Below are 12,975 nucleotides of genomic sequence, written 5' to 3' on the forward strand. Positions count from 1 at the left end.
CAGGCGCGGTTCGTCCCAACGTCTGGGTGGCGCCTTCTTTTCATGTTAAGATCAACACGCATATCTGCCCTTCTCCTGGAGTAGGCATGTCGGCGTGGTTAGGGCACGGGACTGGTTCTGGTCACGCTGGTCCAGATCAGTTGAACCCGTTGTCCGCCGGGGATGCAGATCTGCTGTTCTGGTACCCTGAGGGACTTGGGCTTTTTTCAGGGGGAAAAATGCCAGGTCGGTCTGGGTGTCACAGGGTTAAGCGCTATGGAGACCCTGGTTGGGTATGTTTTTACTCAGCACTGTCGTCATGGCTTACAGCCATGCCATTCTGTACGCGCTCGATCTCGTCGGATCTCGGCCGCTACACAGGTTGGTCCTGGTTAGTACTTGGTTGGGAGACCGCCGGGGAATACCAGGTACGGTGTGCTTAGGGGCTGGTTCTCCATTATTTTTCGCTCCTCTCTCACGCATGGCGAAGAGGGGCCTGTGGGGGTGGTTTTTTGACCTCCTCTGGTGACCCTGTGCTTCCCGTACCGCCAGGCCCGGTCCGAAGTGATGTTTGCGACCCGTAGGCCTGGGTTAACCCTTTTTGGAAACTGAAACACTTGTATTGCGGTATAGCCGGTGTATACCCGCAGGTGTGTTTTGGGGTTTTTCCTTGAGGGGTTATAGGAACAACCACCGCATTGGGTAACACCGAGGTGGTTGATTCCCTGGTGTGTTGGAGCAGTGTCAACTCCCGGGTTCACCGTTTGAGGGTGCCCCTGCACGTTCATGACGTCTGCCAATCGTGTCAGCCTTCTCTGCCTCGACCCCTCTGGGTGGGGGTTGTTAAATGGAGGCTTGGTCATGCAACACCGCCAGCTTACGCTCCTTCCGCCGGGGCGGCTGTGTTCAGCTGTCCCCTCTGGCGCCTGTCTCGTCCGCAGTCTCCAGGCTAGGGTTAACAGCCTGTTGCCTGGTTTTTCCCCGGTGCGCTGCCTGCTTCCGTTGGTTAACCTTTTTTGTGTGCTTACGGCCATGCTGACTGCCTATTCTGCAGGGTCAGTGTGCCGGGCGGTGTACTATTGGGGGGACGGGGCCCGCTCGGCTTACGGCCATACCGACCTGAACACGCCCGGTCTCGTCCGATCTCGGAAGCTGGGCAGGTTCTGGCCTGGTTGGTTCCGCCTGGGAATACCAGGTGCAGTAACTGAGGGGCCTTTGTCCGAATACGCTGGCGATGTGGGGGGCGGGGCACTACGTGCCCACCTGGTGGGGTCTTGATGCTGGCATCATGGACTTCTCCGGGCCCCCATTCCAGGGAGTCCAGTCCTTTTGGTGGGTCTGGGTCTTCCTTCGTGCTCCGCTGCTACGGCCTTGCCACGGGGTTGGGTTTGCCCTTGACCCCGTGATTCTGGGGGCAGTAACGAGGTTGTTCCTCCGTTCGTTCCCGGGTGGCATGCGGGTTGTGCGTGTGTGTAGTCGTGGGGTCAAGCCACGGTCTGCTCACCCTGTGCGTTGAGTTGCTTGAGTGCCTCTTCGCACGGTCGGGTCCGTCGCCCTCCCGTGACGTCCCTAATAGGGGGGCTACCCTCCATTAGGGGGGGTCGGGGGGGCTCGGCCCTCCCTGTTCTGATGGTTTTGGGGGGCTGTCAGCGGGGTGTATTTGTCAGCCAAGTGGCTCCGCTTGGCCTCCCTTGTGCAGTAGCGATGCCAAGCTAAGCCACTAACGATACAGAACGTTAGGTTATGACTATAACCAAGTTCTGTCAGTTAGGGGCGATGCTTGGCATCGGACGCCGCTGCAGCCCTTGTCCTCACCTTGTGGTGAAAGCTTGGGAAGGAGGAGAGCAGGTGACCACACACCTGCTTATGAAGGTAAGCTGATGAGGGGTGTGGTCAGACTAATACTGGTATTAGAGGTACATTTGTGGTTTATTCAGTACGCGTGCACGTACGCGAGATAGTGCAGTAGCGATGCCAAGCATCGCCCCTAACTAACAGAACTTGGTTATAGTCATAACCTAACGTTAAGAATGAGTAATTCACTTTTGGTTTTTAAGAAAATGGTTTGTAAAGCTATTTTTGAAAACTACAAAGGTGAATAATACTGTTTTTTACTATTTTCATTTTGGAATACTGTTTTGGAGTCTTAATTTTGTTAAGAATATAGGACAGGCATGTATAAGCCTTATGCTTCAGTCTGTACCTTTTCAGTCACTGTAAAATAAAATATTGTTAAATGATTGTGCATATTGTATTGTGTGAGATGATGACTGAACTACTACTACTACTACTACTACTACTACTACTACTACTACTACTACTACTACTACTACTACTACTAGTACTACTACTACTACTACTACTAGGGATGGGTACCGTTCACATTTGAACCGATACGGTACCGGTACCTGTGAATCGATACCGGTACCCAACGGTACCTTTTTTCGGTACTTTAGTCTCAAGAAATTTAATTTACCTACCTCAGTCGTGAAAAAAATATCCAAACTTCAAATAACTACAATTTCGACCGTTTTCGGCTTGCCATTGCTCCGACTGCTTTGTTGTTGAATCAAGTCAAATCCTAGGTAAGCATTATTGTGCGTGTGAACGTTGACATGAAAAAAAAAAAAAAAAAGTAAAAAAAAAAAAAAAAACGGTATCTCACTTGAATCGATACTCGGTAGTACCGACGTGTTTCGGTTCGGTACCTCAAAAGTACCGAATTCGGTACCCATCCCTAACTACTACTACGACGACGACGACGACGACGACGACGACGACGACGACGACGACGACTACTACTACTACTACTACTACTACTACTACTACTACTACTACTACTACTACTTTGTTATGATCTCAAGTGTTTTTTTTTTTTTTTTTTTATCCACTTTTTCTCCCATTTTCTATATTTTTCTCCCATCCCAATTTCGTATCATCCAATTCAACCCTCCCCTGTCACGAACGCTGTTTCTTGCCTCCCACAAGCCGGCTGCAATGTGGACTAAGTCATACATATCACAAGTCCCCTCCGGTACTTGAGGTAACAGCAGTCGCATCTTTTCACCTGCGCAGCTCGATCTCTCAGTGGCGAGGAGTAACGCGTGGGAGGCTCACGCTGCCCCCGACACTTCCTGATTCTACTGCGCAGGCGCACCAACCGACCTGTAGGAGTCGCTGTCCACAACGCCCGATCCCCACCCATCAGTTTCCCACCCCCTAATACGGCCAATGTGTATTAGTATGAACCACCAGCTAAACTGAAAGCAATGTGGAGCGCTGGGCTCGAACAGGCAAGCCCAGCGTCTCCGGCATTCGTGGCGAGCGCCTTGCCCACTACGCCACATAGCCGCCCGATCTCAAGTGGTTTGTTATGGTTTGTGTATTGTACCAGCCGCGGGGATATAGGCGAGGCAGGCGAGGCAGTGTGTTTGTTTTGATTGTAGGCTCCTCCCGTTCTGCCAGTACTGTGGTACGACTGATAGCGTGTGGTTTAGGAACAGGGCGTTTTACACAAATCCAGCGCTCCCTTTCTTGGCTGTGACGTAGCCACGTAAGTTTCTTGTGCCGCGTTCACGTTACGTGGGAAGAAGCGGAAGAACCAGCTTCCGACTGGGAAAAACCATTCACGTCAGCCTCCTAGTGGTAATTCCTACTAGGACATATGGGATTTTTTTATAGACCCCGATATCTCCCACTTCGCGTCACCAATTGCGGAAGTATGGATGTGGGCGTTTCATCGAGTCAATGCGTGAAGGCTTCCTAGTTGTAGCAACGAGATGTCCTCTGGTTCTTCCGCTTCTTCCCACGTAACGTGAACGCGGCACAAGCAGCGCGAACGTAAACAACAAAGATGGCGTCGGTTACGAATAGTTTCAAAGGAAAAAGATTGCTTGCTATTTGTAATAAATGCAATGCAGAAGTTCCACGACGAGGGAAAGGGGCAACAAGCTATAATAAGCTGCCGGCGGGACATTTACTGAGGACCAGCACAAAGTGTGGATATTATGATTTAACAAGTCTATCTGTCCAGGACGATGACAACATTATTGCAGGTAAGCAGGCAGCCTAGCCGATTCTAACTACTAACGTTATCACGCTAGCTTGGATGCTAACTAACGTAATGTCATGGTGAATGAATGAAAACTTTATTTAACAGATTGCAGAATGGGTACAATACAGTACAGCTCAATACATACAATTGTTAAGGGGATGCAGACCAGAGAAAGACTCGTCTTGTTTACATCAGGGTCCCCCATTTTCAATTCATCATAACATAATGACATACATGACATACAGATAGACAGTAGTGCTACATCTATACATGACATACCAGATTTGCAAATACAGTACTGTTTGTGATACGAAAAGAGTCCAGAAAAGAGAGTATATACATTTGACGTATTATTATTGTATTGTGATATGTTTTGTTTCATGTTGAAAAAAAAATTAAAAAAAAATTGATAATTTTTTTTTAATAATAATACAATAATAATAATAATAATAATAATAATAATAATAATAATAATAATAATAATAATAATAATAATAATAATAATAATAATAATGGGGGGGGGGCCCCGAGCTGTCAATCTCGCCTCAGGGCCCATGGGGAATTCCAACCGCCACTGTATTGTACTTTATATTGTATGCCTGTTGTGTTGTTTTTATCGGAACTCTTGACTCCGAGCCAGGTGTCCCATCTGGGACAATAAAGTACTGAACTGAACCAAACTGAACCGAATTGAATTGAGTATAAAGAATCCTATCATTAAATAAAATGTAATTAAATAAAATAAAATCTTTATTTAATCTGGAAAGCTCTCATTCACATTTTTGCACCTCATAGACTTGCCTTCTGCCTTGACAATTCATGGTACTGTAACTACCGAGTTAGTATTCTATTTATTGCAAACAAACTGTTGTTGCAACTGATGACATAAAACGTATCACTTCCTGTGTGCCAAATGATTTTCTGTTTAGAACAGCCAAGAAAAACAAATGTAAAAGCATTCATGAACTGGATATACAGAATTACTATTGTGTATACTGCAGACTGTGTAAGCTCCAAGTACTCACTTGGCTTCCAGATGCACTTCGGGGTAGGCAGGGTGTCACAGAAGATGCCCTCATGCCACAGTCCTCCAAACCGGTGGATGACACTTCCGCTCTGATCCAACACTGTACCCTGAACCTCGTTCTTGTTCGTATCTGAACCCCAATAACGAGACTACAACAAGATCAAATACTCAGTCAGTGAAAGACATTAGACAAACTGCACAACAGAAGCCAGAAAGATCATTAGGAAGCTATACTATTCTGGCCAAGAGTAGTGCAACTTACAAAAGAAGTCTTTGTGTAAGTCCTCAAAGTTACTTTTATTCTTTAATAAATTTGAGTATTTTTTGCCTCTAATAAAAGAGTAAAAGTCAGGGATTGATGCAGGGAGGGCAATTGCTGGTCCCTGGCTATAATATGTAACGCTAGTTAATTATATATCACAGTTGGTGGAAATCAATGGGAAGAATAATAATTAAGTTATATGATATAATCTAATGTCAAAGTGCATCTCATGACCCGTTAATTTGACCGGCTGTGATGTGTAGCTAGCGTAGTGTTACATATTACACCAGGAGACCAGCAAGGAGCACAGCTGCACCTGGGCCAGTGTTGTCGGGGGGCCCATGTTGTCAGGGGGCCCAAAGAGAATAGTCTGCACATGCTACATACAATAATGACTACAACATTAACACTAAGGAGCCTCATCAACATCCCTGTACACGGATCCAGAGCAACCTGGCTCCGCCAGTGCTAATAATTACACCTACTAGTATCAAGGCAGCCACACTGGATGTCGCACTCACCTTGACAAAGGTAATCTTACAGGTGCAGACGTCACTCTTGAGGTTGCGTATGATAACTTCTCCATAATGCTCCAGATAGCGCTGTTGACTAAGGACGTTGTGGATACAGGTCACTACTTTGTTCCATTCGTAGTGGTCGTCATACCTGGAAAGAAAGTGATGGAAGGCACCTGAGATTGTCACCTTGTCTCTCCTGCACTGGCACAGTGCTAACATAATGTGGAGAGAGGTCTGGCTATGCAAGACTATTTCATTTAGAGTTATTCTATTTACTTTCTACTTTATTTTGATTTAAAATGCAATAAAAGATTATAAATTGAGAGTGCGGCATAGGCCTAGAGAAACATTTTTACCATTGAAATGTGGGGTATATATTGTACATACTATTGAGGAGTTTAACTTATAGATGAGAGTCCATAACCATGAGCACATAACCCCCATCCTCCACTCACTACATTGGCTCCCGTCTCATCCCGGATCAACTACAAAATCCTGCTGCTCACCCATAACTGAATAAACGGACACACACCCCTCTCTACCAACAGGAACTCATCACTCCACAATCCTCCACCCGTACCCTCAGATCTGCAGGTAGCCTGCTTCTTCGGGTCCCCAGTACCCGGCTCTGCACCATGGGGGACCAAGCCTTCTGCTCGGCTGCACCACGCCTGTGGAACGGCCTCCCCATCCAGCTGAGGGCACCACAGAGCCTGCACTCTTAAAGCAGGCCTGAAAACCTTTCTTATTTCAAAAGGCCTTTGATTCCTAGCTATTTCTTGTGATAAAATTTTTCCTTGGGCTGTTGTTTTTAATTGTCTGTTTATACTATGTTTTTAATTATCTTTTATTTTATAGTTTTTATATACATTTAAAAAAAATTAAAGAAAATTTAACTATGTTTTCACTTTGGGATCCTAGTGAACGAAAAGTGCACTACAAATTCAATTTATTATTATTATTATTATTAGATGGGGAAATGTGCTTTTTGGGAATTCTAAATTGTGATTTAAAATATCTGTTTAACTCTGTTGTTTACAAACATCACTCGTTTTTTACCCTTGTGCAGGCTTGGCGCCGGTGGATCTCATGAGGCTTAGAGCACAAAAGTGTGTATCAAGTTCATGGTCATATAATTTTATATTTTTCATATTTCTAAAAAAAAAAGAAAATCCCACGATTACCACTAAGAGCCTAACCTCAATATATCTATAAAATATTACAAATATCTCCGAATTTTAACCACTTATATTCTTGTTTGTTTGATAGTAAGTGCGTTTTTATGGAGAAAAAAAAAGCAGAAAACGGCATATTCTTCATATTTATAGACGTTTTAGACCCCATATTCTAGCGTGAAAAACCTGCACAAAGTCCCTGTGAATGAGATTCTGTCCTTATATACAAATGATTGACTAATTCGGTCAGAAATAGCTGAGACGCTAACGTTAGTAACCACTGGTTATTGTTAATATGTCCAGCGGGCGTACAGTACACGTTCTCCCGGTAGATTCTGAAGACACGAGCGCTGTCTATTGAAGCACCAGCCCTTCCGCATAGAGCCAGCTCAGCGATGAGCCGAGGGGGCGTGCACCCATCAGAGGGATCCGTGATTCAGCTGTGTGCCACGGTTGATACCAGAGGGAGGAGGAGGAGGGGAGAGGAGTGGTGCTGCATGCTGATCGTTCTCTTCGCAACCCCCCCCCCCCCCCCCCCCCCCCCCCCTGAGCAGTCTGCGGAGCCTGCAGCCAGCATACCAGCATAATCTCCGCCTCCTGCTGGCTTACTAGCTGGCAAAGACAGCCATATGACAATTGCGCCACCGTGTGTAGAAATCCGGTAACAGAATCCCAGCACTAAAGCTTCGTCCCTCCCATTGTGGAAAAAGTGTTCATTTGATAATTCTATCGAAAATTTTATGAATGAGTGCAGATTAAAAAATGCGTTTTAACATGGAAGTGAATGGCATGAAAATGACCAGTAGGCTCCCTGGAGGCACCCTACATCAATAACCTTTTTTTAGAGCGTTTCAAATCATAATCTTTTGACATATTGAAAATATATGTAAAATGAAGATATGGTCCCAATTGCATGACATAATCATCAACACAGACACCGCTGTGCTCAAACTCAAAAAGCACAGAATAGGCGTCAGGGGTCCACAAGGGTTGCTACCGGGTGCAGGAATATGTCAGGTTGAGCTGTTGTAGACGACCACGCCAGTCTTTGTATCAAGAGCTCAGTCAATCAATTTGAATAAATTACTCCAATGCCAATACCAATGCTTTTACGACTGGACTGGGAGAACAGAAGGTAGGTAAAAAACACAAAAAAGAATAATAATAATATTAAAATTACCTGGATAGGGTGGCATTCACCATTCCTGTTGGCATGATCTCCAGCGACTTCCCCCAAAACTTGTTCTTCCAACGCTGGTCTGTTTAGATACGGAAATAAATGGGATAAGGACATTCATTAACCCAGGAGGGTTAGGCACTTAAATAATCAATCAATCAATCAATCAATCAATCAATAACAGTCTTACCCTGCCAGAACGAGAAGGTATCTGAGTCTGCATGGCAGGCAGAGATGGGGGGGTGGTGGCACACCTAAAAGAAAGAAAGAAAGAAAGAAAGAAAGAAAGAAAGAAAGAAAGAAAGAAAGAAAGAAAGAAAGAAAGAAAGAAAGAAAGAAAGAAAGAAAGAAAGAAAGAAAGAAAGAAAGAAAGAAAGAAAGAAAGAAAGAAAGAAAGAAAGAAAGAACTTCTTGAGAGGAGGGTAAATCTGACCAGAACCTAGTTCATTTCAGCTCCAAGTTCTTCCCGTTCCCTCCACTTAAAATAGAACTAAGATGAATTTAATGTTAACATGCTCTTGTGATAATTTGTTTTATACAGAACTAGGACAATTGGCTTCTACTATAAGATGGCTGCCATAGAATGGTTTGATGCACAAGACTAAGAAAGTAGATGGGGGCGCCCAAGTGGCGAACCATGTACCGCGCTGCGTCGCGGCACGGCCGACCCGGGCTCGATTCCCGGACCCGGCGTCATTTGCCAAATGTCTTCCCCCCACTCTGTCTCCCGCCCTTCCTCTCTCTCTCTCTCTACTGGATTGCCCAGTAGAAAAAAGCGATAAACGCAAAAAAAAAAAAAAAAGTAGATGTATTATTAAGACTACCATGTCAAATGTATTATTTGGATGAACATTACAACTTTCTGAATTTGTGCACTGTCCAAGATTGTGCACTGACAAAAGAAAATGCTGATTTCCACAACAACATTATCAAAATTATTGGCTGGCCATCTTATAGTGTCCCAAAGAAGATTACCATGATACAGGCCAATGGACCTATCCCAAACCCTGCCCTCTTTCTTTTCCCTGTCCCAGGGAAGCAACCGTATTGATTGGAGGATCAAGAAAAGAGGGCAGAGTTTGAGAATTCAGAATTCTATGACAGTGAGATTTTTTTACAACAGTAACTGTACCTGTTCACTGATGAGGCGGAAACCCCTGTCCTCTCTATTGCATTCGTAGGTCTCCCCGAGGACGGGGTTAAAGGGCTTGTAGCGGTTTCGGAACGTAGCGGTGGAATAGCCAGATATGGCAAAGGCAGCAATGTAGACCTGCGTGAGATAAGGAGCAACGTCACTTTCACTTTCACTCTTTTCTTCAAGTAAGCCTTTTTCAGGTGTACGATGTGAGATTCAAAAGAAATGTAGAACTGAACATCTTCAAGGCGATGCCCCTCTATCAGCCTACTTGGTATTCATAGTATTCAATCACACTCCAGACACGTTGATCGGCAAACAAAGGTGTTTGTAATCAAATAGCCGGTAATTATCATTAAATGATAACAGTGGGCCAATGAGCATTGTGAATGCACTACTGTGAATGTCTTTGGACAGACTTACCATCCTCTGGTAAGGGTCCGGCGTATTGTTGGCTGTGTCCAGCAGCTCAGAATACTCCAGCTCCTCACACAGTCTCTGTAACAGGTTGATGGGCTCATTCAGAGCAGAAGGCATGGACACTCGTGACAGGTCCTTACCTATGGAGAAAAGCAGAAACAGAATTCAGCCATTCATTCAAATCTTTATTTATATCTCGGGAAATCATTGAAGGTGGCCCTCATTCACAATGATGCCGAGTTTACAAGAAAGACTGTGCTGTTGAGATTCAAGCATAACAGGTAAAAAAAGACAAAGGGAAATAAAATCTGTTGAAATAATTAGACATTGAATAAATATGACAAAACACAAAATATAGAAACGGAAGCAGAGAGATTTGTTATCATATTTTTTAATTGTCCATAGGTTAGTGGGGTATTGGGCGACTGGGTGGCGTAGCGGAGATTGCGCTCGTCACCAATGCAAGAGACTCCGGCCTCGACTCCCCGAGTCAGCGTTGCCTGCGGCTTGAGCCAGTCGTCATACTATCTCAATTGGCAGAGGTAGCAGGTGGAAAGTCGATGGGTGGGGATTGGACGTTGTGGACAGCGACTCCTACAGGTCGGTTGGGTGATGCCTGTTCAGCAGAGACAGGAAGTATCGGGGGCAGCGTGAGCCTCCCACGCGTTACTCCTCGCCACTGAGAGTCCGCGCTGTCTGGTGAAAAGATGCGACAGGCTGCCTCCTCGTCTACCGGAGGGGACACGTGAAGCAAGGCTTCTATCCTCACTACAGCCGACCAGTGGGAGGCATAGCAATGTTCAAGACAGGGGAGGGGAGAATTTAAGGGGAGAATTGGTGATACAAAATTGGGATGGGAGACATTTTGAAAAATAAGGAGAAAAAGTGGATAAAAAAAAAAGGTTAGTGGGCTATTGCTTTTTAGTGTGAGCTGAAGATCATTCCAAGAAGCCGGGGCAGAGACTTTCCCAGCTCAGTCTGCACTCTGGGGGCATTAACACTTTCCAAGCTCAGTCTGCACTATGGGGGCATTAAGACTTTCCAAGCTCAGTCTGCACTCTGGGGGCATTAAGACCTTCCCAGCTCAGTCTGCACTCTGGGGGCATTAACACTTTCCAAGCTCAGTCTGCACTCTGGGGGCATTAAGACTTTCCAAGCTCAGTCTGCACTCTGGGGGCATTAAGACCTTCCAAGCTCAGTCTGCACTCTGGGGGCATTAAGACCTTCCCAGCTCAGTCTGCACTCTGGGGGCATTAAGACCTTCCAAGCTCAGTCTGCACTCTGGGGGCATTAAGACTTTCCATGTTCAGTCTGCACTCTGGGGGCATTAAGACTTTCCATGTTCAGTCTGCACTCTGGGGACATTAAGACTTTCCATGTTCAGTCTGCACTCTGGGGACAACTTTCCATGTTCAGTCTGCACTCTGGGGACATTAAGACTTTCCATGTTCAGTCTGCACTCTGGGGACATTAAGCATTAGCCAGTAATTTGACTATGTCAGAAAGGGTCCATAGTTCCAATCTAGCAATTGTGATATAAGGTGGTCATTTCCTAGCAATGGCCTTAAAGATAAATACAATACCAATGTTTAATTTGCCTCTGTGCCAGAGAAGACCAACCAACTTTATGATACAGGATGCAGTGGTGAGTACCTATACTACCTATATCTATCACCAGAGAGAATGATAGAGGTTTAAGAGTGGAAGGAGCAGCATTTCTATAAATCACATCTCCATAATCCAAGACAGATAGAAAAACTGTTTCAACAACCCTCTTTCTGCTAATCATTGGGATGCTGGTTCTGTTCCTGTATAAGAAGCAAATCTTTTGCCATAATTTACTGCCAAGATATTTGTATTCCGTAACTCACTCAATGTCAGATACATTCACAGTTAATATATGCAAGTCATTGTAAACAATATCTCTAGTCCTAGAGAACACCACAAATTTTGTTTTGTTTGTAATACGTCTTGCAGATCATTCAATTAGAGTTGCAGGTTCTCAATGGCTAGTTCAGCAAGGCTAGAGTCAGGAATATAATAAACAATAATGTTGTCACGCACACTGATTTGCTTCAAACCCAACACTATATAGTCTATTTAAAAGAAGAGAACAGTTCAAATGCTTTCTCTTATCTATGGCAGATACTACAGTATATCATTCACAACTAAAGTAGTGGCTGAGATCGTGCCATGATTTGATTTGATTTGATTTGATTTGAACTAGATTGGTGTGGGGTTAATACAGAATGATTTGAGAGAAATTACAGAGAAATTAGGATTTTTGTTAGACAGGATAGTTTGGAGATTGGTCGATAGTTATTTAGGTTACTTCTATTCCCACCTTTATCATCTTTATCTTTATGAACCTTCTTAGGAGCTATGCCTGTTGACAGAGAAAGATTCAATATGTGTCATATGCTCTGTAATGAAGGGAGCAACTAGCCTGGGAGAAAAAAAGGATCCAGTTGATCCTCTCCGGGTGATTTCCTGGTATCAGTAGATTACAATGCTTAAAAAACAACACTATTAGAGAAGGGCTGAAAGGAAAATAGTTAAGTGCATAAACACATGCCATCTGGAGGACACATTTATCCAAAGTGCCTAATACAGTAGGCTGCTATAAGTCCACACTATTTTTGTAGAGGTGGTTCCAATGGGAATCAAACCACAAACCTTACAGTAGCTGTGTGAACAACATGCTCAACCCTTAAGGATATTTAGGATTAATTATCACGTTTGACTATGGGTTTTTATCTTGAAGTAGTACGGACAAAAATGAAAAGTTATTTTTTTTTATAAATAAAGAAAACTGTTGTTGTTGTTCCTACTTACATTTTTACAAGCCATAGCCAAATCATAAAACTACAAATCATGGTCCTTACCAATGTTATTGTAGAGGATGGCCATGAGGCCCACGTGGGCGTTGTCAGGGCAGGGGGCAGCCAGGGTGGTACGGCGGCCTGTACTCTTGGGCACAGCGCTGTTAGGAGCCCTGCAGATACTGGCACGGTATTCGCGGGTGGCTAAAGCTGAGGTGAGGCACAAAAAAAAAGAAAGAAGAAAACTTCAAAAGGGTACATGTCTAAAGGCATTCAGTTCAGTTTACTTTATTATCCCAGATGGAACACTTGGCTTGCAGTCAGGAGTTAAGGTAATAACAAACCAAAAAAGAGGAGAGGAGAGGAGAGAAGATTCCATCCAGACCTGGGTAATTACAGTTGGTGG

General features: G+C 44.4%; 1 protein-coding gene across 1 annotated transcript in view; it reads right to left on the bottom strand.

Moving 5' to 3' along the window:
- The window catches only part of osbpl7 (oxysterol binding protein-like 7), a gene marked incomplete at both ends in the record, with an annotated part of 52,125 nt that overhangs the window by 7,056 nt on the left and 32,094 nt on the right, over nt 1–12,975 (bottom strand). Inside the window, 7 exons of the mRNA XM_084323045.1 lie at nt 5,059–5,209; nt 5,844–5,988; nt 8,196–8,274; nt 8,383–8,446; nt 9,325–9,462; nt 9,751–9,887; nt 12,633–12,779. Coding sequence (XP_084179171.1) covers nt 5,059–5,209; nt 5,844–5,988; nt 8,196–8,274; nt 8,383–8,446; nt 9,325–9,462; nt 9,751–9,887; nt 12,633–12,779 — 861 coding nt within the window. The remainder of the gene's footprint in view (nt 1–5,058; nt 5,210–5,843; nt 5,989–8,195; nt 8,275–8,382; nt 8,447–9,324; nt 9,463–9,750; nt 9,888–12,632; nt 12,780–12,975) is intronic.

The sequence above is a fragment of the Notolepis coatsorum genome (assembly GCF_963971535.1).
Source record: "Notolepis coatsorum genome assembly, chromosome: 10".
Taxonomy (NCBI): Eukaryota; Metazoa; Chordata; class Actinopteri; order Aulopiformes; family Paralepididae; genus Notolepis; species Notolepis coatsorum.